This window comes from Mytilus trossulus, chromosome 2, assembly GCF_036588685.1.
Source record: "Mytilus trossulus isolate FHL-02 chromosome 2, PNRI_Mtr1.1.1.hap1, whole genome shotgun sequence".
Classification (NCBI taxonomy): Eukaryota; Metazoa; Mollusca; class Bivalvia; order Mytilida; family Mytilidae; genus Mytilus; species Mytilus trossulus.
This window is the reverse complement of record NC_086374.1, coordinates 10,413,623-10,441,052: the sequence shown is the minus strand read 5'-3', so window position 1 is coordinate 10,441,052 and position 27,430 is coordinate 10,413,623. Positions and strand designations below refer to the sequence as shown.

The 27,430-nt window shown below is 32.0% G+C and overlaps 1 protein-coding gene across 4 annotated transcripts in view; it reads left to right on the top strand.

The window, feature by feature from the left end:
- The window catches only part of LOC134706458 (tRNA-dihydrouridine(47) synthase [NAD(P)(+)]-like), a 29,380-nt gene extending 10,347 nt beyond the window's left edge, over positions 1–19,033 (top strand). The window contains exons 1-13 of one of the 4 annotated variants that reach the window (XM_063565413.1): positions 5,156–5,360; positions 6,294–6,364; positions 7,826–7,917; positions 9,313–9,992; positions 10,530–10,571; positions 11,180–11,332; positions 12,707–12,823; positions 13,909–14,085; positions 15,448–15,544; positions 15,882–15,960; positions 16,668–16,856; positions 17,521–17,649; positions 18,910–19,033. In XM_063565413.1, coding sequence (XP_063421483.1) covers positions 6,294–6,364; positions 7,826–7,917; positions 9,313–9,992; positions 10,530–10,571; positions 11,180–11,332; positions 12,707–12,823; positions 13,909–14,085; positions 15,448–15,544; positions 15,882–15,960; positions 16,668–16,856; positions 17,521–17,649; positions 18,910–18,982 — 1,899 coding nt within the window. In that variant the 5' untranslated portion in view covers positions 5,156–5,360 and the 3' untranslated portion in view covers positions 18,983–19,033. Of the gene's footprint in view, positions 1–5,155; positions 5,361–5,681; positions 5,760–6,293; positions 6,365–7,825; positions 7,918–9,312; positions 9,993–10,529; positions 10,572–11,179; positions 11,333–12,706; positions 12,824–13,908; positions 14,086–15,227; positions 15,325–15,447; positions 15,545–15,881; positions 15,961–16,667; positions 16,857–17,520; positions 17,650–18,909 lie in introns of those variants that run through there. The other 3 variants (XM_063565411.1, XM_063565412.1, XM_063565414.1) reach the window with 3 other exon arrangements.
- The last annotated feature ends 8,397 nt before the right edge of the window (positions 19,034–27,430 follow it).

Genomic DNA, 27,430 nt, shown 5'->3' with positions numbered 1-27,430 from the left:
TTAAGTGTCGCTACATAGATGTTCTCTTATCAAATCATTCAAAATTGGGTGATTATATAATGCATCTATCCTATCGAACTTAAGTGATATAGGATACAACAGATACAGTCAAGTCTGACACTTATCTTCACTAAAGAAAGAAATTGACAATGAAGTAAGGTTGAAAACAAAACCTTATGACAAAAGAGATAATTTCAGCTTCCTTATTGTGAACTTTCAATTTTTTAGTAGCAACATTCCAGCAGCACCTGCAAACAGAATACATTTATATCCGAGTTGATACGATACTCCAGGGCTTGTATTTCCTGTCATGATTTCCTTGAAAGATGATTACTGCTCACAAGGAAGCTATAAACCAAGAATTCCAAGTGGTGAAATTGAAATCATCCCTCCGTAAATTTTATGGACCCCATCACAAGTAAGTTGACCGTTATGGAAAATCCGTTTCGTAAATGAAACCCGATATGTTCGAAATGTAGTTACTTCCATCCCGTCCTGAGAACATGTCTAATTTTTGTTGGGGTTCATATTACTCAGTCCGCAACATGAAATTGTCAAATGGGTCATCATATGTACTATGGCATATTACTAATGATATCACTTGTCTTATTGTAATAACACACTCAAACAATCATGTGTAGTGACAATGCACATAGATAGCTTCTTGAGACTAAGTAAATAATATTAAGGTATACACTTATATTTCAGGAGGTGATTATATAATGGATATATCAAGAAATAGTTTACCTCCGGGAAAACAACGACATGTTTTTTCCTTGTACCGCACTGAAGGTCAATCAAGGAACTTTATAATGGAACTTTGGCAAACACTTAAACAAATTGGCTACGATTGTGGTTGCCATGAACAGGATTTTGTTATTGGTAAATCATATCTGTCTAATCTAGAAAACTGCATAAAAACGTCTGTTGTGATAGTTCCATGGATCTCAGTAGAATTTCTCAAAAGCCCATACTGCATGAAAGATCTAGATATTGAATTGCCTGCCATTATTTCGATCAAGGAATCATGGTTATGCCCCTCTTATATGAGTTACAGCTACATGATATCCCCGAAATACTACAAAAGCTTGTTTGTTTAAATGTTTCTGCAAATATGCTTACGTGGAAAAGTCGGTTTCTTCATTCATTAAGTCGGCATATCGAGCCAGTACGTGAATGTATTTCAGCTGAAGAAGAAGTGCATAGATTAATCGACCAGTTTGCTGGTATGTCTAAACAAGCAAAAATACTCTTTAGCTTAAAATTTTCTGGAGACAGTAAATTTGATATTATCAGCATGCTAGATACCTTGCCAACCAAAGAAGTGTTAGAACTTTTTCAAGTGCAGTTTGTCGAAAACAACTGTTTTCATATAGCACAATTTTTTTACAGAACCGGCGTGTTGGAGAGTGAATGTGAAAGATGTATTTTGTTATCAATTAACAGTAAAGTGATTGCTTTGTGTGAGCACAGTGTATTAATGGTGTTGAGTCGTGTGTGTGCAACCCAACTGAGTACTATAGTTGGTAATTCCAACGGTCACAAGAAAGTATGTGCTGTACTAGATTACATATTTAACGATCTACAGGAAAATGGAGAAAACAAACTCTACATGTTTCACCTTTGTTACGAAAACAACTATTTTACAAATAAAATCGATTCTGATACGATGAAAGCAACAAATCTACTGGTATACGACGAATCAGATAGACGGATTAGAAGGTCCTGCCTTGGGTTGACATATGTTGACAAATGAATTTAAAGAATACCAAGGACATAAGAAACTTATGTACCTTATTTGTTCACTATCTAGAATTCTATCATTGTTGCAAATAATTCTTTTGTTAATTAAACGCAATCTCAACAATACAAAAACAAACATTCATACCATCATTAAAACCTGTAATCTCGCTACAACTGTTTGCACCTGTCCTAAGTCAGGAATCTGATGTTCAGTGGTTATCGGTTTGTTTATATGGTTCATAAAAGAGGGACGAAAGATACCAGAAATCGAACATAAACTGACAACGTCATGGCTAAAAATGAAAAAGACAAACATGATCCCCCATGATACAATGGGTTTTGGATTGCATGTTAACGCGGGTACGCCTACTACTACGCCTACTACTACGTCTACTGTACGGCGTTGGATTTGTTTCTGTCATCTAAAGTAGTAAGTCGTTGATCATCTAACTGTAAACCCTCATCGAAGATAGCGGGTAAAGGAGAGCATGTCCAGCACGTCCGTTCAGCTGTAATGATTGAGACGTGACTGTATAAATGATGGATTGAGCGTAATGTAATTTGGAAGATGTGAACAACTACAGGTCTATTTATGGACTTTAAACAAAATTAGCAAACCCAAAATCGGAGTATATGTTATCCATATGTATATGTTGTAAAATCTTCCTAAGTTCTTATGGTTGTTTTGTATCGTAAATGAAGGGTGCAGATGTTTGCAGATACTAATTATTTGTCTTTTTTTACAAATAAAGAATCGATCATCGTAACGGTTGATAAAGTTTTGTGAATATTGCTTTTTTTATAAATCAAAAATAACTCACCATAGATTAAAAAAAATGTTTCTGTACGTACCAAGGAAATGGGCATGATGACCTCATTAGTTTAATAACTATATAATAGCTTTGATCAAGAGCTATCTTATGGAAAAGAGGAGAAAGACATCAAGGGGATATTCAAATTCATTAATCGAAGGTATCTGAAAATGCCACGCATAAAACAAACAAAAAAACGTCAAAAGGTTAAACAAGTACAACGAACTATATATAGATAAAATACTGAATAATATGAACTCAGCTAAATATGAGGGTGATACCAGATCCCCCAGATCGGTAATGATATTCCACGAGTTACTCATGTAAGTAACAATTCGATGACGAGTCTTGTTTGTTGATGTCAAAAAAGAGACAACTGAAACATATCCGTGGTCATTAATGGCACAGATGTTTATCAATGGTAAAATCTCATGAATTGCGTCCAAAATGTTACTAAGGAGGGACTTTGAACAACTGTTACCCTTGGAACATTTGGTTCAAGAGCTTGTAAGTAGTAACTCTTTGTCCAATTGGTCAAATGGGAGATATAAACTCTGTATGAAGGCGCCGCTGGGTTGTTTCTACTTAGAAACGAAAAGTTCGCATTTGAAAAGCTGAAGATTTGGAAAGTCGTTTGTTGTGAACCGAACGAAACTGCTAATATAAAGATCGAATGCATACTTTAAACGTCATAATATAAATAGAATTTGGAATGAATACACTATAAGTCATTGATTGATTGATTGATTGATTGATTTTTTTGGGGGGAGGGGGGTAGGGTGTAGTGGCTATTTCACCGGCACCGATATCATAGAAAGATGCTATGTTGTCGCCTCTGGTTAACATATCTTACTTTAACTAAGTTTAAGCCGGCATAATAGCATATTTATATAGCATTGGCTATTTTACCAGCACATAAAATTGTGTTTACAGATGTGCAATTCAAGGAACTAATTATTTCAAAGGCAAATGTTGTTTATATTTAACATTTTACACCATACAACTAAAAGTCAGAGATTTTATTCTGCAATATGCAAATGAACTGGGAGTGATTAAATTTGAAGTAATATCAACAAAACATTTTGAAATATATAATTGATTGAATGAGTGTTAGTGTTTTAACGCTACCTTTAAGGGCCATTTTGGGCTATAAATGTCGTGGCGGTCAGGGTTTTTTTTTGGTTTTTGTTGTGGTTTTTTTTCTTTTTTTTCGGAAGCTGGAGCGTGCACGGAGTAAAGCGCTGACCTTCGATGGGAAAATTGACAATCCTAGTCAATTAAGATTGTAGTCGAGTGCTGACTGGTTAGTGGCCTTCCCTCCCTGTTTTGATAAGATTTCTCTGCTACAAATGGATGCTCAATATTTCTATTTTGATATCTTAAAATATTTCTACTTTTAATTGGACTAAAAAAGTTTATAAACGATGATTTCTATCTCAAATATTGTTACTGTTATCTTATTTTACTATATAAGTATTAATTTGATTCATTGAAGTTGGCAATACAAATTATTGTAGTACTTTTTAAATGTTAATAAAAATTGAAATTAACTATTTTAACGTTAAAATAACAATTTCACTATATATATATATATATATATATACGGCGTCCATAAAATTTACGAAGGGATGATTTCAACTTCACTATTTGAAACTCTTTGTTTAATAGCTTCCTTGTGAGCAGCAATCCTCTATCAAGAAAATCATGATAGGAAATGCAAGCACGGGAATATCGTATCAATTGGGAGATATATACCCCGTATGCAGGTGCTGCTGGAATGTTGCTACTAAGAAATGGAAAGTTCACAATTGGAAAGTTGAAATCTCTTTTGTCGTAACGTTTTGTTTCCAAACCGCCAACCGACCCTCGTTGTCAGTTTCTAGGTGTAAGTCAAGATATGAAGCCGACTTAACTGTATCTGTAGTATCCTTTATCTCTAGTTCGATAGGAGTTTAGATGCATTCCACATAGTCACCAAATCTGGAATTATTTAGTGAAAGAACATCATATATAAAGCGTAAAGTAGAGTTAAAGGATATGGCTAACTTCTTATCTTTCTTCCTAAGAAGTTCCTGCATGAAGTCAGCCTCATAATAATAAAGAAATAAGTCGGCAAGTAGAGGGGCACAGTTTGTTCCCATTGGAATGCCGACAGTCTGTTAAAAAACACGTCCTCCGAACGAAACAAATATGTTGTCAATCAAAAAATCAAGTATCTTGATAATATCAGTTTCAGAGATTTTTTTGTTTGAATCAGAGTGTTCCTTTACAAAGTAGGATTCATCCCTCCCTACTTGTATCTACGTTGGCCATTCTTTTTTTATGAATACCAACTCAATCGTACTTTATTTGGCCGTTTTAACTTTTGTGGATTCGAGCGTCACTTATGAGTCTTTTGTAGACGAAACGCGCGTCTTGCGTATACTTATTTTAGTCCTGGTATCTATGATGAGTTTCTTTTCAATTTGTCTTTTAGTTTGGAATGTGATAATAACAGGTTATCAAAAAGTATCTAAAAGACGGAATAACATCAAAGGTTAAATCGTCGCATGTATGCGTCGCATCAACCGACGAATTTATTATCATGTTCAGTCCAGAATTGTCTTTAAACATGTTAAAAGCCGGCTTAGTTTTAGACCGAGTTGTCGTACTCTAGGGCCGAATTTTCCAAATAATCACCGGAAGTGTGCTGTGAAAAAACTGATGAAGACCGAAAAGGTCCATGCTTGCATTACTTTGAAAGCTTGATCTGTATATAAATACTTGTAAATAGATACCAATTTCTATTTCCGTACGTATACCGAGGTAAGTCAAAACGTTAAATTGATTAAGAACAAATTATGATATAAACCAACGGTCATGACAGTAAGAGTCTGGGAAGATCTAGCTTCGGAACCACAGACACATTTTACTATCCATGGGAAGAACCACAATTAACATATAGTTAGGAGCTCATACACAGTCACAACCACTTGTTTCTATCCATGGGAAGATCCACCATCAACTTATATATTCATCCATGACACATTAAATGTCTTTAAGCAATAGTTGATTAAACCTGTTTGAGTGGACCATATCAACCATGTCAACTATGAACTAACAGATATCACAACTCCTCATCTGTTAGTACATTGTAGTAGCATGCTTGAACATCTTAAATGGTCTACCCTACAAGAACAAAAGAAACATAGCCGCTTAATAATGGTATATCATAATGGTATATAAGGTACAGAAAAACTTTGTCAAAATTGATACAACCAGTAAGCTAATACCATGAATACCAAATGAACACCTTTCCAGAAATAACAACGAAAAGGCACTTCATATAAGGGAGCTTCCATTTGATTTTTAGGGGGGGGACTAGGACGAAACTTGAAAAAATAGGCGGGACAGGAGTTTTTATTAAAAAAAAATAGACAGGATGAGACACTTGCAAAAAAAAAAAGTCAGGATGACAATTTATGTAAAAAAAGTCAGGATAAACTAAAAAAAAAAAAAGCAGGACCGGATAGAGTGAAAAATAAAAAGGCAGGACAGAGATTACAACTAAAAAAAAATGCAGGACAAAATTTTTCATCCTTGCCCAACTCTACCGTCTCCACCTCAAGTACTGAATCTTTCAAGGCTCATCTCTATCTGACATCAAGTCATTGTAGTTTGTATCATCAAGTCATTGTATTTTCTACCTCCAAATCATTTTGTTTTATTTCATCAAGTCATTGACATTGTATTTTGTAGATGGCTGCCACAACAGAAGAACCTCGATCAAAGAAATACCATGGGGATGGAGTTGCACCTATAAAAGAACAGTAAGTCACATATATCCTTAACTGTATCGTCAATACACTAATAACAGCTGTAAGTCCCTTATAAAAGTAGGAATGTAATTGAATGATAGATACTCAAATTATAGCATTATTTCACAGATTGAAGTTCACAAGAAAGGCCATAATAAATAATAGGTTTGTTTGCCCAAACGCTACCTACCCAGAAAAAAGCTGCCTACTCAAATTCTTTTATTGTCCTGATTTGAAGAAGTTTTTTTTTAATCAGATAGGCATGAAGAGTAATAAACATCTGAGACTTCAATTTCTGTTTTTTGAAAAAAAAAAAAATGCCTACCTACCTACCCACTGTCTCAACCTTTGGGTAGGGTTTGGGCAAACCAAAATATTTTTAATAGTGGCCAAATTAAACATTTAAAACAAGCCAGTGTTCTCCTCAGATATTTCATTTAGCATCCTGGTAAATACACAAACAAACAAAAAACATCAAAAGGACCTTAAGAGCTACATTTTTGCAGCTAGGTAAATAGAGGGAATTGAAATACCATCTTGGTTCTAAAAATTAAATCATCTCATCCATAACATAATCTATTCAAGAAAACCACTTCAGATAGCATCACATTTAGGATTATAGCAACACATTACCATGATGATAAAAGGCACTGGGGGAGAACACTGAAACAAGCTAATCAGTATTTGAACAGTTTAAACTTGAACACAAAGTTACCTCAGACATAACAGTAACTCAACACTATTAAACATGACAGTCATATTAGACAGGAAAGGGACTAATTTAAATCAGACAAGACAGTTTGTCAAATCAAACAAGAACCACTTAAATAAAACAGGAACTGTTACATTGGACATGGCAGTTACATCAGACAGGTTCTGTAACACTGGACCGTTAGTTAATGTGGATTCACTGTTATTTGTGGGATACGAATTTTCATGGGTTTTGTGGGTACATGTGAATCACGAATTGAAAAGTTCAACAAATTGCAAATTTTATATAGGCTTGTATATGGTTTGAAGGCCGTACTTGAACCTATAATGGTTTACTTTTTAAATTGTTATTTGGATGGAGAGTTGTCTCATTGGCACTCACACCACATCTTCCTATATCTATTTGTATGCATAGATTGGCAAAACCACGAAATCAAATATCAGCAAAAATGCAAGTTTTCCTCAATCCACAAAAAAATAAATGAATCCACAGTAAATGAAACAGAAACTGTTACTTATAAGTCAAAACAGACATGACAGCTACTCAAATCAGAAAGGAAAAACTGTTACTAATTCACAACAGACATGACAGCTACTCATATCAGAAAGGAATTGTAAACAATGTTAAAGGACTGTATTAGGCAAACATCTATCAACCAATGAAATATAGACAATTAATGTACATGTACACCACATTTAAAGTAATTGTAATTCTATGAAATATATCATATAAATGACTTTGATATGTTTATCTTATTTTAGATATATAGTACAAGATTACAAGCCAGAAGTGTCAGTAGAATATTTATCTGAAGAAACAAAGGCCAAACTGGAAGAATCAGAATCACTGAAAAGTAAAGAGATTATATATACATGATATATACATGTACCAAAAACCTCACACAAACAGTATAAATATCACTGAAAAGTAAAGAGATAATATATACATGATATATACATGTACCAAAAAAACCACACAAACAGTATAAAAATCACTGAAAAGTAAAGAGATAATATATACATGATATATACATGCACCAAAAACCCACATGAACAATTTATTTATCACTGAAAAGTAAAGAGATTATATATACATGATATATACATGTACCAAAAAACCCACACGAACAATTTATATATCACTGAAAAGTAAAGAGATTATATATACATGATATATACATGTACCAAAAAACCCACACGAACAATTTATATATCACTGAAAAGTAAAGAGATTACATATACATGATATATACATGTACCAAAAAAATCCACATAAACAGTATAAATATCACTGAAAAGTAAAGAGATTATATATACATGTACCAAAAACCCCTTGTCACCATCTTACGGTGTTTATGTATCTCAACTTGTACGATTCGCTCGTATATGTAACAATGTTTTAGATTTTAACGAGAGAAATTTATGTATTACTGAAAAAATATTACACCAGGGTTTTCGATATCACAAACTAGTCAAAACATTTACTAAATTTTATCATCGGTATAAAGACATCATTCGTAAATATAGCTCAACATTATATATACATGTACCAAAAAACCCACACAAACAGTATAAATATCACTGAAAAGTAAAGAGATTATATACATTAATACATAAAAGAGAGTATATTCATTGATACATAAAAGAGATTATATACATTAATACATTAAAGAGAGTATATACATTGATACATTAATCCAAAGTAAAATACACAAACAATATAAATATGACAACAATGTATTTGATTATGGTGCTAAGAGGCTGACACAATAACTTATACTTATTCTATAGATAATGGTTTATCTAAAAACAAATTAAAGATAGAAAAAACACACATGTACATATTTGTTTGCAGGTGTTTTGGAATAATCTGCTTAGTGACTGTAAATTTGTCTATTATATAATCTTCTGCTTAAATACATATAGTAACACAAGTTTATACAGACATTAAAAGTAGTTCCTATATAAACTTATATTCAAATCAGATAATCTTTTTACTCATTATTTAAAGTATAGGAGGGAATAATATAATTTCAGCAATTGATTTTTTTTAAATAATTGTCATGATCGTGAGTATTTTATGAGAAGGTATCACAACTATTTTTGTCTCTGCATTAAAGGTATAAATGTTAAGTAGTGGTATGACTGAGGAGTTCAAAAGTATGTACACGTAGGAAAATTAAAAAAAAATGTAAGAAAACAATGTCAAGTTTTAGAGAACTCTTGCCTAATTATTTAATTTATTAAAGGGAAAAATGTGGATGCCACTGACGATAGTAAGAAAGATGATGACAAGGCGTCTCAACCTAAAAAGATCAAATTAAAAGGAAGAAACAAACACCGACCTGTGAACAACAGGGTGGAAGCTGGAGAGAAATTATGTCCATCTGTTTTACATGAACGGGTGTGTAACTTTGGTGACAAATGCAAGTTTAATCACAATATAAAGGAGTTCCTGGACAAGAAGCCACCAGATGTAGGACCTGAATGTCATAATTTTTTAACATTTGGTAAATGTCATTATGGACTTGCTTGTCGTTTTGCTAAAATGCATATATCGGAAGAACTCAAAAACAAGATTAATACTGAATTGTTTGAAAAGATGTCAACAGAAAAAACTACAGTAAATGTGTTAGATAAAGATTTACAAGTTAAGTTGTGGAAGAAAAAGTATGACTTTTCAAAGGGTAATGATTCAGAGAGACAGATCAAACGATGGTGTCAGGAAAGAGTAGCAGCTCAAGAAAGGAAAAGGGGAGTAACTCAGAACATTGACAAGGTTGCCTCATCTGTGAATGATAAAGATGGCGAAAGTGTGGGTCCCTCTCAGCCTTCAGTAAATAATGGATCTAATTCATCTGAACAATTACCAACTATCTGTGATACTGAAGGGGGACCAATCAAATTAAGGAGTCAGGAAAAGAAACTTGTACGTATAATTCACAACTTCAGTAGATTTACATAGAACAATTTATATACAAATTTCTTTTTGAACGTTTTACAGATGAGTAACTTTGCATTTTATACTACAAGATGTAAAAGTAAATTTGAAAGACTTATTGATAAAGTCTAAATTGTAAATTTAGAAATACATCCAGACATTTATTTTTGTCAATTTAAAAGTGAACAACATACAAAATTAGCTTTAATTACAAATTCAGGAGATAGTGCTGTAAAATACAAAAATGTAATTCTATGCATGCAGGTCTTCAACAAAACATTTAAATTGAATTAAACAAATGCAAAATTCTTCACACAATTATCGAACAATTGTTAACATCAGAAAAAAAAACTGAAAATAATAGCTTGTGGAAAAAACACTGTAAGAGAGGCTATATAACAAGTATAACACTATGTGGTAGAAACAATTATCAAGTTTTTAATTCATTCTACATGTACACTATATTCATGATATTACAGTCTTACATGTCTAAAGCGTATGATTTTCTTTATTATTTCATTACAGATAGATTTTTCCAACAAATTATACCTAGCTCCACTCACCACAGTAAGTATAGATATCTAGGTCTAGAATGTGTGTGGGCATTTTTATCAAAAGAGACGTCATCAATAATTCAAAATATTCAGAGGTATCTATATTGATTTGTGATATCTTATTTTGATATATTTTTTAGTATGGTGATGTTGGGGATGAGATGTTACTTAATCATTTGTTAATTTGTATAAGCAATTCATTACATCTTTTCAATCCAGATCCCTGAAACTTTGCACAAAGATTGCTAAAATGAACATATTTAATTTGTGCTCCTGATATGGAATTGTATGAAGAAGTTATGTTTGTTTTGTTTTTATTTATTTCCCCAGACTTTTTCAGCAAAGCTTTTTTCTAATATATAAATACAACTAAGATAAAAAAAAAACACTACGAAGTTAAGGTTATTGTTTTTATCATTTATATTTGTTTTATTAATATGAGATGGTCTTTTGAAATTTATATAGGAACAAACATCCATTCAAAATAGTAGATATCCTCTAAAATTTTGAATTTTAACTCCACATATATGACAATTTTATTTATTGAAAACCTGATCAGTTATGAGTATCTTAAGTTTTCCTAGAAACAGCATTATAGTTTTTTAATGTTTTTTATTTAAGGTCGGAAACCTTCCATTCAGAAGAGTTTGTAAGACATATGGTGTAGATATAACATGTAGTGAAATGGCTATGGCAACCAATATACTACAAGGTCAAATGTCAGAATGGGCTTTACTCAAAAGACACAAGTCAGAAGATCTGTTTGGTATTCAGGTAAACCTCCTCTAATAGCAACCCATATATTGTACACCTTGGTGGCCCTTTCTTATAAAAGATACGCTTATTGATATTAATGATTTTGGTCCAAAGTTGTTCTTTGAAGATGAATTTGAAAAGACTTAGATCTAAGGACCTATTCATGAATATATTAAACAACACTAAAAAAAATAAAAATAGGTTCAAAAAAGAAAAGAAAAGAAAAGTGAATACAATATTTAAATAATGAGATGTGGTATGATTGCCAATGAGACAACTGTCGACCAGTGAGAAAAGGTCAAGGATATAAACTAATATTGGTCACTTTAGGACCTTCAACAAGGAGCGAAACCTATACAGTATAGTTATATATAGAAGGCCCCAACAAAATGTGAAAAAATTCTAAACATTAAAACCAAGTTTTACTAAAACAATAAGCTAGAAACAAATTTGGAAGAATCTAGTGTAACAGCACAACACAAGAACAAGCTGTAAAAATCTGAAAAAGGTCCTTGTCATGCTCGTCAGTCAAATATAATGCAAATCACAAAACAAAATAAACAGAATAAGACACAAAGTACTAATCATGAAGTACTCAAATTTGCTAATGCTAGGTCAAAATGATATATTTTTTTACGACCGCAAATATTAAAAAACATTTTGGTCTTATATTGGTATCACATGGTCGGCATCGTCTGAACATGGATTGTTTCCGGATAATAACTTTTGAATAAGTAAAAAGAAATCAATAAAGTTTCAACACAATGTTTATAACCACAAAAGAAAGCTTGGGATTGATTTTGGGGGTTATGGCCCCAAAGGTTAAGGAATTAGGGCCCAAAGGGGCCAAAAACAGCATTTATCTAGTTTCAGGACAAAAGTTATGTTTTAGTATTTCAATTGTCCTGATTTTGTACCACAATGTGTAATACCATTCGTTGAAGGTTGGGATTTCTTTTAAGGGGTTATTGGGCAAACAGTCTAGGAATTAAGGGCCAAAAACAAGTATTTTTCTAGTTTCAAGACAATAACTTGTGTGTAACTGTATGGATCTCTCTGACATTGTACCACAAGGTTCCACACAGGGAAGGCTGTCAGAAACTCATATTATGTGAAATTTTTTATGGCAATCCAAATTCAGAGCTGTTTCAAGTTTGAATGTTGTCTCCAGACATATAAAGCTGCGCCCTGCCGAGCACCTGGTTCTTTTTCTTTTAAAAAATCTCATCTGCAAATATTCATTCTGATTTCTGAAAACATTTATTGCTATGATTCACCCCTAGATTTTCCCAAATCGATCTGAAATTATAAAAATGTATTCATCGTGAATTAAAAAATATGGAAACAATGAAATATAGTGGTTTGATAATACTAAAGTGAAACATCTTATAGATTTGTGGAGGATGGTCTGATACTTTAACTCGATGTTCACAACTAATCAATGATGAGCTTGAAGCAGATTTTTTAGACCTCAATTGTGGATGTCCTATAGATCTACTTTATAAAAAGGTAATGTATTCATTTGATCAGTTATATCAATACTCCTTACGTTTTTAACGCATTACCATTTTATGGTCATCTTTTAAATGCCATTTTGTTTAAGTGAAGTAGAGTGTACTCATTTTTCTTTCTACAATTCTTTCAAAATGTTGTAAAAGTATATGTTTGCTTGACTTTTAGATTGAGAAATAAGTTAACTTCATTAAGCATTTCACAAAAACACTATTTAAAAGGAAGTCTAACAGTTAGCTGTTTTATTTAGGAATTTTGATCAAATAAAGGTAACCGACTTCTTGTTCAAAAGTAGTTTTACAAGAAATTCAGTGCTCATTTATCGGCCATATCTTTATCCGTCTATTACTAAAGCGTACCAACCATGCCAACAGAGTTAAATGTTTTTTTTATGAATAGAATTATAGGGGCTCTCTAGCTTTTTTTTTGCTGTTATAGGTTTTGATAGGCGGGTTACTTATGTTGTAATTGTGCCTTAAATGCATATAACATAAATATTATGTTTATACGCTCAGTCCTTAATATTTTTTTTAGAATTACAACTCTTGCTTGTTTTTATAAAAGTATCAAAATAATTTTGTTGATATCATCAGAGTATGGTATTGGTAAACCTTACTGTGTTTGTAGATATCTGCAAGAATTCATATTTATTTCCACGTGGTATTAAAATATATAGTATTACTGGACTAGTTTACAATGCACAGTATTTGGTACGGAAACAATTGAAAAGAATTAATCTATTTTGACATTTTCTATAGGATATATGGCAACTGCTTTTACCAGCCCTATCACACTTTGATTTGGATTTTGCAATAACAAATTTATTGAAATGGCACAACCTCAAAAAAATTGTGTTCCTAGATGTTTAAAACTTGTTTACTTTTATAGTTTTCATAAGGCCCTACATATACATTTCACATGATATGAATGTACACGTAATAGATGTACTTTGTTTTCTTTTAAGAAATTGTACTTCCTTTAGATCAATGTCAGAAAACTTTTAATGAAGATTTAGATATTTAATTTTGTTAGCATTTTTTGTGAATGTTTAGTCAAGTAGTTGTATAATTGTATTTTCACAGGGAGAAGGTTGTGCACTGATGGGAAAGACAAATAAATTTGAACAGATTATTAGAAGTATGAAATCTGTGTTAGATATACCCCTCACTGTAAAGATGAGAACAGGAATTATGGACACCAAGAGCATCGCCCATCATCTTGTTCCAAAACTTCGGGATTGGGGGGTTTCTATGGTTACAGTAAGTATAATCAGAAATAAAATCATTTGGTTAGTTTTACTTAGATGATTTTAGAAAAATATATTTATTCAGTTTGAAAGCAAATAGCCTTTTCTTGGATTTATATAGTTAATAAAAGACATAGTGTAATTTTGTAGTAGAAGATATTACTAAATATTTGAGTAAATACATTCAGGGCTATTCTAGGAATACACAATAAAGGTGGTTAAAAGGCACTTCTTGTATAGCCATCACCCTTAAAATTGCATTTTTTTTGGAATAAAAGCGACTCAATTTGAACTTCTGACTCCCACCCTTAAACTTTTCTATTCTAGCCCATAGATGAAATCAATGTTTTTCATTCATAATCTGGATGAAAAATAATAAATATTTTATATTTCTTTTTTCTTGTTTTTATATTTATGATTAAATTAAGGTTACAAGAGCGCAATTATTCGTAATGCATTTTCCATAGGGTACCACTAGTTTTTTGTATTTTTTTTCTCTCAAAGACTACACAAATTAGGGAAAAACTGGTAGCAACTTTAGTTACTAAAGGGTCATGCGGCTCAAATTGACTTAAAATGCCGTTGAAAAAGATCGTCTACTTTTTTCCCTTCATGAAAAAGGCATATTTTTAACTGCTCCGACGTGCATAAATGGAAGATATTTTCTATAATTCGTTAAATGTGAATATGATTTTCGACAATTTTTAAACCTAATTGGACAACAATGTTGGATAAGCTGTTGATTAAATGTAATTCCAATCCTGTATCAACCAATCAGAAGCTGTATAGAATTCTATTCTGAGTACCATCTTGGGGTAAAAAAACTTGCCGGTAAAATGTAAACAAATAAATGCACTCTTGTTACCTTAAAGCATTGCCTTGTGCCAGATACAATCCTGAGACAAAGTTAATAGTGCCTTCTATACTTATATTAGATACATGGTAGGTCCAGAGAACAAAGATACACCAAATCAGCAGACTGGGATTATATAGACCAGTGTGCAGAATTAGCCAAACCTATGCCTGTCTTTGGTAAGTACATTAGATACATGGTAGGTCCAGAGAACAAAGATACACCAAATCAGCAGACTGGGATTATATAGACCAGTGTGCAGAATTAGCCAAACCTATGCCTGTCTTTGGTAAGTACATTAGATACATGGTAGGTCCAGAGAACAAAGGTACACCAAATCAGCAGACTGGGATTATATAGACCAGTGTGCAGAATTAGCCAAACCTATGCCTGTCTTTGGTAAGTACATTAGATACATGGTAGGTCCAGAGAACAAAGGTACACCAAATCAGCCGACTGGGATTATATAGATCAGTGTGCAGAATTAGCCAAACCTATGCCTGTCTTTGGTAAGTACATTAGATACATGGTAGGTCCAGAGAACAAAGGTACACCAAATCAGCCGACTGGGATTATATAGACCAGTGTGCAGAATTAGCCAAACCTATGCCTGTCTTTGGTAAGGAATATTTCATGATTCAGTTTTTTATTTAGTTTGATATGTAAAAGCAATCATGTAAACCAACTTATATTCATGCATATTTTGATTATTATTCTTTCAAGCAAGTGTCACAGCAATTTATTTTTACAATCTTCTGTTTTTCTTGTTGACATGGTCCTGGATTTAATACATTTTGTGATAGAGAAAAGTGATTATTTGCATGATCATAGAGAGGAGTTGGTTCTGTTTTTGTTAGCATTCTTGGTCTGTCTCTTTACTGTGCTAGTATAAACCCAAAAAATAAATAACTTTAGTTTATCTATAATAGAAATTGTATTTATTTCTGTTTATACAGGTAATGGTGATATTCTGTCCTATGAAGACTTAGATTGTCATATAAATGAAACAGAGGTCAAAGGTTGCATGATTGCCAGGTTTGTAAAATTTAAGTTTTATTTTATATCATGAGCACATTGTTTTTTGTTATAAATCATTAATAAAGAATCACAAATTCTTCTTGTGGTTATTAAATTCATATGAAACAAGTGAGTGGTGAAAAAAAATGTTTATCCAATTCTTTTACCAATGCATGTATATATCATAAACTTAGTCCTCTGTGCACGATTTTCTCATTTTTACGCAAATATAACGTATAATCCTCAATTTTTTTTTCTCTCTGTCTGTTATGATTTAACAAATATGGCTGCTCATTAAATGCCGTGTTTTGAAGCTGAAGTTTACCCATTGTCACCTTATAGTAAACCAATAACAAAAGGTATTGAGCACGTGTTTAACATGTATCATCAGATATTTGTTTATTTTAATGACAGATCCATGTCTATTGGGACCACCAGATTTTTACAAGGAGGGTTACGCTCAGGTCACTATGCATACGGAAAATATGTTGGCGAATTGCATTCTGGAAGGAAGCAATTAAATATAAGTAAACTTCTTCTAAATGTGGACAAATTATAGAATTTTCCTCAGAAAAAAAGTATATGTACACAAGTTGTATATAAATGAAAACTATCCATTTAGTTATAAAAAACATATGCATATTTTTTTTTAATTTGAGGTTTCTTATGACTTTAATAATTATGATGGTAATAATTAACTGACTGATTTGTTTAATCTTTTTCAGGGGAGCCCTTATCAAGCCATGGATATTTACAGAAATAAAAGAACAGAGACATTGGGATATTTCATCCAATGAAAGATTTGACATGATTAAAAGTTTTGTCAATAATGGATTAGAGCACTGGGGATCAGACCAGCAGGGAGTGGAAACTACTCGCAGATTCTTGTTAGAATGGCTGTCTTTTCTTTACAGGTATTAATCAAATTATCATTGAAGAATTATAAACCAATATAATCATTTAATAAATAAATGAAACATACTTAATACAAAAGTTGAAAGACATTTATTTATATGTGGATGTCTTTTTAGAAAAAATATTTTGAACTTGTGAAGGAAGAGAAAAGTAGATGTCTCTTCATGATAATGCAAAAGAAAAGAAATATTTCTCAAAGCTTCTTCTATTTGTTGTGATATTGTTATAGATATGTACATTGATTAATACAGACCATTGTGAAGAGTTTTGCTTTTTTGTACCTAATATATAAAAAAAAAAAAATCCCTTACATTTGCGATTATCCCTCTTTGAAACTGCATCCAATTACATAATATATAAAATGTGTTAACATAATTTAAAGAAAAATTATCAGAGTAATGTTTCAAATGCATTATTAAATCAGTTGTAAAGTTGAGATAAAGCTTAGATATTGTATTAAACGAGAAGGTAAAAACTTTTCTTGTTTAGGTTTCTCTTCTAAAATTCAATCTCACAAAGTACATGCATCTTTTGATTAATAAATGATTGACGAACTGGAATGTAGTGCTGATAGAAAGTTAAACTTTTTTTAGAATTAAAAGTTACATAACTGCTACATTCAATGATTAAAATAGGTTGAAATTGAGTATTTTTTCACCTCAGATATATTCCTGTTGGAGTGCTTGAAAGTGTTCCACAGAAAATAAACCAGAGACCACCCAAATATATAGGTCGAAATGACCTTGAAACATTACTGTCTAGTCCAAATTGTGGAGATTGGCTCAAGATCAGGTAATTGAATAATTATTTTAACTTTTTTTACACCCTTTTATGGGATGTATAAAGGTAAACTGTCCAAAGCCCTATTCAAGTAATTGTCCATCATCAACATGTCGGACAATTACTTGAATAGCTCCCTTTTGATTGTTGTTAATTTTGGATTTTACCTTTCCTAATTATTGGATTTTATTCATAAATATGGGAGATTTTCAGTTTCCAGACAATAACTCAAAAATGCTTATATAAAAGCAGTTTTCATGAAATTTTGTAGACTGGTTCATATCTTATAAGTAATGGATCATTATCTGTTGAAAAAGCCAGGAACCCATATCTATTACATTTTTTAGTAATTAATATTGACCCTGATTTTCTACAATTGTATATACAGGAATTGTCCACTGTCACTTGTGTTATGGGGATGAAGCAATACTGTTGATTCAGGAACAATTGTTATTACTGAGAAGGCTATTTTTAAAAAACTCAAAATAATGCACACTGCAAAAATGGGGATTGATTTGAACAACAATGCCACATTTGTTTTTTTGTTTCATGTCAGTATCAATGTTTTAAATGCTCAGAATTTGATGTGATATGTTATTCTTACATAATTTTGGCAAGCCTTCGACTTTAGTTGATAAAGTGAGACAAGCATTAATCCTACATTGTGTTGGCAGCATCAAAGGCGGCGTCCACAAATATTCACTCTGTGGTTTAAGTTTTTCCTGGATATTTTCCAAACTTGGACAGAAGGTTGTTTATGATCATAAGATAGTATCCAGAAGTAAATTTTGTAAAAATAAAATCCTATTTTTCAGTTATTTACTTGTAAATTGACTCAGTTTTTCTGCCTAGGAAACATGTCATTCACTCTGTGTTTAAAGTTTTTTTTAAATTTTAATAACTTTCTTAAACTATGCTATTTTTGTTGAGCGATTAACAGCAAAAGTAGGCAAGACACTGGGTTCCGCCGAACCCTTACAAATTTTTTTAAGAAAATATTCTTCTTATTTTTATTGATTTATTTATGAAATTTTTTTTCAGTCAGGGATGATAACTTTCTTTACTTTTACACAAATATGTTTGTTGTTATCAAATCAAACAAATCTTACAATACACTATTTTGTTCTATTGCAAGATAAGAAGATTTGGTGCTCTAATTTGTCTTATTATTTACAGAAAGACATTAATTTGTATAATATATTTTTAAAGGATGTATATTTACATGTTTTATAGGTAATGTAATTAAACACGTTGTTTTTTTGTTTTTTTTAGTGAGATGTTGCTAGGACCAGTTCCAGATGGATTTAATTTCTTACCAAAACATAAAGCCAATGCATACATGTGATATGGACAAACAAATGCAAAACTTTTTTTTAAAATAAAATGTAAATTTATAGTTGTATTTGAATAACTTTATTTTCATACACCAGGATTTTTTTTTATTAATGAGTAGTGTTCAAAGCTAACAATCTTTCCTTAAGGATGTACACCTCTGAGGAGCCAAAAGTTTCTAGTATTAAACTTTTTTTCTTAATCTGGTTTTTGGGTTTATAAGACTGTAACAAAATAATTGGTGAAGAAAAATTTTAAGGTGGTGCACTTTTTTTTTGCTACGACCCTTTGAAAATGACCAATTTTTGATGATTTCCCCGTTTTTCATATTTTTTGGCTATTATCGTGAAAAAAATCACAGTTCCACAATTAAACTTTTTTTCATACTTTCTATAAAGATGAAGTGGACCAATCTGAATAAATTTTACTCAATAAAACTATAGGTAGGTGTTAATATAAGAAAGTTTTATCATATTTTGACGCTTTTTTGTGTAAAATTTACCATGCTGTCAATTTTGTAATTTTGTGATTTTATCTTAGTTTTAAGAACAAAATGCATATTATTTCAACTTTTTTGTTACGAATGATTGAAAATATACATATCTTAAGAAATTTGAAAAGACCAAAATGATGAACATGATTCTTTTAAAATCATTTTTTGTATCCCTTACCCATTTTCTCAAGAATAATTTTAGCTAAAAAAACAGACTTGATTGGTCGTAAAATTTGAAAACTGGATTACTTTATTTTCCACTTGTATCACATGTTTTGGAAATAGTTCAAGAACAAATTTTAAAGAGACTGAACGAGACTGAAAAGTAAGAAGAATACTTTCTTAACACAAGTCTGAGCTGACATGTTTACAACATCAAACTGTACCATTAGGAGGTCATTTGAATGCATGTGTACAATATCAAATGCATGTGGTTCTTAGGGGAAACAAATAATTAAAAGCTACGTCAGTACTTCGATCCTTTTCATTTTTCGAATTTCTCAATATTTCATTAAAAACCAAACTTCATACTACCTCATTGATACTACTGCATATGTAGTAGAGAGTGCTATAATACAAATCTCATCTTGTGTAATGGATTTCAATAAAATTCTGTTTTAGAGTTGAGGATATATTAACCTAGAAATCTATTACATTATAAATAATGCAGTTTTGACATAACGAAAAAAACTATTCTATAGGAATAAAAAAATGTGATATTCATGAGTGCCAATGAGAAAACTCTCCATCCAAGTCACAAGTTGTAAAAGTAAACTATTATATGTCCAAGTATGGCCTTCAACACAGAGACTTGGCTCACACCAAACAGCAAGCTAGAAAGGGCCGCACAGTGACTAATGTTAATCAATTCAAACAGGAAAACCAATGATCTAATCTATGTAAAAAATCAGAAACGAAACCACCTATGTACCACCCCGATGAGGTTACTTCCTATATATTTAGTGCTATGAGTTCGCTGCAAAACAGGGATGCTTTTTCATGAGTCTTTTTTAAACAAAGTCTTTGTCTAGAAGATAGCTTATTTAACTGTTTAGATACAGTCTAGAACCCAGATTTAGAACAGCATCTATTTTATACTGTCTAGAACAGGGTATACATTTTCTGAGAGTGTCTAGATCAGCATATGTTTTTCAAAATTTCTGTTTAGAACAGGCTATGTTTTTCAATGTTTTCTGGTTAGAACAGGGTATGATTAAATAAAGACAAATAGTAGTATACTACTATTCAAAAGTCAAAAATGGATTGAGAGAATATTTATTCAGGTAACAAACTAAAACCAAGGAATAAAGGAACAACAGAAACACTGAAGTGCTACAAAAACAAACACCAACAAACATAGAAAACAAACTTTTTGGTAACAGCTGTCATATAGGACTGGTGCAAACAAATGCAGCTGGTTAAAACATTTCAACATTTTAAACATATTTCCGAGAAAAATACAATCATTTCATGTAATAAAACAGAGTCATTGGGAGAATGTTATGGAAGCATGTGCATGACATGATATTAAGCAGCATGAATAACAGTCATTGGGAAGATTGTTATGGAATAAAATTGAGAATGGAAATGGGGAATGTGTCAAAGAGACAACAACCCCACCATAGAACAAACAACAGCAGAAGCTCACCAACAGGTATGCAATGCAGACAGCGGCGTCCTTCAGCTGGCTCCTAAACAAATATACTAGTTCAGTGATAATGAACGCCATACTAAACTCCAAATTGTACACAAGAAACTACAATTAAAATAGTACAAGACTAACAAAGCTAGAGGCTCCTGACTTGGTACAGGCGCGAAAATGCGACTGGGTTAAACATGTTTGTAAGATCTCAACCCTTCCCCTATACCTCTAGCCAATGCAGAAAAGTAAACGAGTTCGATGTCAGAAGATGTAACCAAAGAAAATAAACAAAATGACAATAATACATAAATAACAACAGACTACTAGCAGTTAACTGACATGCCAGCTCCAGACCAATTAAACTGACTGAAAGATTATGTCTTCATCATTTGAATATCTGGCACAATCCTTCCCGTTAGGGGTTTAGTATCATACCATCATAACATATATGAGAAGAACATAACACCTGTCATGCCAACAACTATTTTTTTAAATAAATGTATTTAGTTCTGATGCAAAGACTAAGATTAAGAAGCATGTTCGTGACATGAAATTAAGCAGTATTCGAAATAAACGTATTAGGAAGAATGTTATGGAAGAATGAGTCATAGTTGGTTGACCGTTATGGAATAACCGTTTCACAAATGATATCGGATATGTTCCTTTACGTCGTAACTACAATCCCCTTCCCTTTCATGAATGTGACCTACCGAATTAGACTATTTACCGGATTTGTAATCACATAAGCAACACGACGGGTGCCACATGTGGAGCAGAATCTGCTTACCCTTCCGGATCACCTGAGATCACCCCTAGTTTTCGGTGGGGTTCGTGTTGTTTATTCTTTAGTTTTCTATGTTGTGTAATGTGTACTATTGTTTTTCTGTTTGTCTTTTTCATTTTTAGCCATGGCGTTGTCAGTTTATTTTAGATTTATGAGTTTGACTGCCCCTTTGGTATCTTTCGTCCCTCTTCTATGGAAGCATGTGCATGACATGAAATCAAGTAGCATTAATAAGAGTCATTGGGAGAATGTTATGGAACCATGTGCATGACATGAAATTAAGTAGCATTAATAAGAGTCATAGGAAGAATGTTATGGAACCATGTGCATAACATGAAATTAAGTAGCATTAATAACAGTCATAGGAAGAATGTTATGGAACCATGTGCATGACATGAAATTAAGTAGCATTAATAACAGTCATAGGAAGAATGTTATGGAACCATGTGCATGACATGAAATTAAGTAGCATTAATAAGAGTCATAGGAAGAATGTTATGGAACCATGTGCATGACATGAAATTAAGTAGCATTAATAAGAGTCATAGGAAGAATGTTATGGAACCATGTGCATGACATGAAATCAAGTAGCATTAATAAGAGTCATAGGAAGAATGTTATGGAACCATGTGCATGACATAAAATCAAGTAGCATTAATAAGAGTCATAGGAAGAATGTTATGGAAGCATGTGCATGACATGAAATTAAGTAGCATTAATAAGAGTCATTGGGAAGAATGTTATGGAACCATGTGCATGACATGAAATTAAGTAGCATTAATAAGAGTCATAGGAAGAATGTTATGGAAGCATGTGCATGACATGAAATTAAGTAGCATTAATAAGAGTCATTGGGAAGAATGTTATGGAACCATGTGCATGACATGAAATTAAGTAGCATTAATAATAGTCATAGGAAGAATGTTATAGAAGCATGTGCATGACATGAAATTAAGTAGCATTAATAAGAGTCATTGGGAAGAATGTTATGGAACCATGTTCATGACATGAAATTAAGTAGCATTAATAAGAGTCATAGGAAGAATGTTATGGAACCATGTTCATGACATGAAATTAAGTAGCATTAATAAGAGTCATTGGAAGAATGTTATGGAACCATGTGTATGACATGAAATTAAGTAGCATTAATAAGAGTCATAGGAAGAATGTTATGGAAGCATGTGTATGACATGAAATTAAGTAGCATTAATAAGAGTCAATGGAAGAATGTTATGGAACCATGTGTATGACATGAAATTAAGTAGCATTAATAAGAGTCATAGGAAGAATGTTATGGAAGCATGTGCATTACATGAAATTAAGTAGCATTAATAAGAGTCATAGGAAGAATGTTATGGAAGCATGTGTATGACATGAAATCAAGTAGCATTAATAAGAGTCATAGGAAGAATGTTATGGAACCATGTTCATGACATGAAATTAAGTAGAATTAATAAGAGTCATAGGAAGAATGTTATGGAACCATGTGTATGACATGAAATTAAGTATTTTGATAAGAGTCATTGGGAGGAATGTTTTTGAAACATGTTCATGACATGAAATTAGGCATCATTAATAAGATTCATTATGAGAATGTTATGGAAGCATGTGCTTGATTTGAAATTGTGAGCACTTGCAAGAGTCATTGCAAAGCATGTTCATGTCATGAAATTAAGCAGCATTCATGAGTAATCACTGAGTAGAATGCTATGGAAGAATGTTCATGAAACGAAATTAAGCAGCATTCATAGGAGTTTTTGAAAAGAACGTTTAAAGCATGTTAACGAAATAATGATAATAAAATACAGCTCAAGGACATACTGTTTGTGTTGTTTATACTGTCAATCCAACCAAAAACATTTTGTTTAAGGTACTCTAGTAGTATGGAGGTCTTCAATTGTGAACGGATTCAAAGCTGACTGAGTTATAAATTTGATGAAGTGCGGCTGAAGTTATGGTCCTTGATGATCTATTGGAAAATTGCATTTATATCCCTTTTCGTGAAATTAGTTATGGATCAATTATCAAATGCTTTAAACTGTTGTATCATGATGAAAAATTGAAGTCAGTTAGATTTTGATCATTTTGACTTTTGCTGAGATATGGTGACAAAAAGGTGGCAAAGTTTGAAATTGTCGCTTTTAATTTTTTGCTGTTTAGAAGTTTTAGTCCTTGGTAGAACGGCAAATAGCCGTTTAAATTTGACAGGTAAAAAAAAGATAGAGAACGCCTTTCAAAAAACAGAAAACCCAGTCTTCCTTGTTATCCTTTGGATTGTTTAGCTATTTGGATATAGTGACTTTATTGTTCGATTAAGGTCAATCGAGAAAAGCGCTTCGGGTGCATCAGCTTTATAAAGCGTTGTTTTCAACTATTTGATAACTGGATTATTGCCCACGATACCTTATCTTATATTCCTAGATATTTTATCACTAAAACATAATGGAATTGTTTTCATAACAATAGTACACATGCATAATTGATGGTGGATATATAAGTATCAGTTATGTCAGAGTTGTCCTCATTTGAGCGTGCGTGTAACAAGGTTGCAATGTCTAGTATTATTTAACGTGATAGAAATATCTTATTATTCGGCTCTAAAAACCTGTGGTTTGTGGTTCATATCAAAATAGAACATGACAGATATTATTTAGAACATGCAGCAGTAGGCTTAAGTAACCGGGGATTTGTGGTTTTTAGAAACTGAAGGATTGTCTTGTAGAGTTGATGTATTTCTATATTTGTAACTGTTGAAGGCTTTAAAATATAGGTTGTAATCGATAACTTTTCACAAAACCTTTTATTTTCTACTGATGAAAATGCATGTACCTATTCAAGAATATGACAGTTGTTTGCCATTGATTTGATGTGTTTGATATTTGAATTTTGCCATTTGATTATGGACTTTGAATTTTCCTCGGAGTTTTTTTTTTTTTTAAGATTTTGGGGTACTTCTGAAATATTTAGATAAATGCAATTTCAGTTATACCGCTTTTTATAAGTCATAAATCGATCGAGAGAAAACAAAACCGGTCATAAACTAAAACCCAGGAAACACATCAACAATAAGAGGAAAACAACGAAACAACAGAAACACGGAAGTGCAACAATAACAAACGACTATGCACCCCACATTAAAACAAATAATAAGATAACAACTGCCATACTCCTGAATTGGTACATGACATTTTTAGATAATCAAAAATGAAAGGTTGAACCTGGTTGTCTGGTTAGTCAAACCTCGTGCTTTAAGTCAATGTTGGATATACCTTGAAAATGACAACATTACGTGACAAGAACGCAGTACAAATAAATGGAAGATCATCAGGACAAAGAAATACATAAATAAATAATATCATAGAACACTTCGACATGTTGACCCTAATATATCAATGAATACCTAAAATAGGATAGGACAGTACACAAAAGCTGCATAATAAAATTACGAACATAAATCATATAAATGATATGGGTGATTAATAACGTGTACTTTTCCATACGAATAGAAAACATAAAATAGAATAACAACTCAAAACGATAAGACATAAAACAATATCCGACCAGAATGACAAATAAACACATCATGACTAAACACATGAATGTTGAATTAGCAAATACCGAGAACCGAGACACGTCTTGTAGCAATGTGTATTCACACTCAACAAAACAAGTCATTTTCGGGAATTGATGACGTCACGGTCCTTATAACCAGATGACATAAACTACAATGTAAGACTTGGGGAAATTGTCCTTAGTTGGCTTATAAACAGATATGTTTTATTTCCGGGTACTTCTTGATATATGACCGATAATTTCAAATTTCTGGGTACTTCACAAGATAAGATAGATCATTTCATATTTCTGGGTGCTTCACAAGATAAGATAGATCATTTCCTATTTCTAGGTACCTCTAGAGATATGGCGGTTCATTGCATATATCTGGGTACTTCAACAGATATGATGGTTCATTGTGTATTTCTCTGTACTTCACAAGATATGATAGATCATTTCATATTTCTGGGTACTTCACAAGATATGATAGATCATTGTGTATTTCTGGGTACTTCACAAGATATGATATATCATTGTATATTACTGGAAACTTCTAGGTATATGATAGATCACTGTGTATGTCTGGGTACTTCACAAGATATTATATATCATTGTATATTACTGGGAACTTCTTGGTATATGATAGATCATTGTTTATTACTGGGTACTTCACAAGGTATGATAGATCATTTCATATTTCTGGATACCTCACAAGATAAGATAGATCATTTCATATTTCTGGGTACTTCACAAGATATGATAGATCATTGTGTATTTCCGGGTGCGTCTTGGTATATGATAGATCATTTCATATTTCTGGGTACTTCACAAGATATGATAGATTATTGTATATTACTGGGTACTTCTTGGTATATGAAAAACCATTGCAAATGTTTGGGTAATTCCTGATATATAATAGATTGTTGTATATGATTGGGTACTTCCTGGGATATAATAGATTATTATTGTATATGTTTGGGTACTTCCTGAGATATAAAAGATTATTGTACATGATTTCTGGGTACTTCACAAGATATGATAGATCATTGTATATTACTGGGTACTTATTTGTATATGATAAACCTTTGCAAATGTTTAGGTACTTCCTATTTCTTATGAACAATGCCTTTACTCATTTTGAAACCAGGATGTAAAATTGAAAAAATGGTAATGAAAAATTTCCAGCGTAATATTTTCTCAATGTCCATGTTGCTGCACATTGTCAAATACTTTTTTACTTTATTTTTGGAAAAATTCAGAAAATTTTTGTGTTCTTTTGAGTTTACAAAAAAAAACATTTTCTTCTTATTATTTTTTTTCTAAATTTTTTTTTTATTTTGGCAAAATTTTATTTTTTAAATTGTTTTGGCAACATTTTTTTTTTTTTTTTTTTTTTTAATTTTTTTTAATTTTATTTATCCCCGGGTGAACAAGGGTGGGCTGTTATTTACACCGCGGTAGTCAACCAATCAGATTGCAGTATTTTTGCTGCATAAGAAATAAATTCGTTATCTTGGTGTTAACAGAGGTGTACGGAATTTTACATCGTTGTTGAAAATTCATACAACCATTTGGCTGCCTCTCAGGGTGTATGAATTTTCAACAACGGTGTAAAATTCTGTACACCCCTGATTACACCAAGATAACTAATATGATGGTAGATTTCTGGATACTTCACAAGATATGAAAGATCATTGTATATTACTGGGTACTGAGATATGATACAGTATTGTAGATTTCTGGGTACTTCACAAGATATGATAGATCATTTTATCATATATTTAGTACAAAATACAGCTATTTTGTATATCTAATAAAGGTTCTTTTTTCCAGTCTGTATCACCTACCCTGTATCGCATACCCCGTATCGCATGGCTAAACCCGTATCGCATATCCCGTATCGCATGGTAAATCCCGTATCGCATACCTTTTTTTTTTTTTTTTTTTAACTTAAGTCAGTTTTTTAGGGTTTTTTTTGCTTAAGATTTTT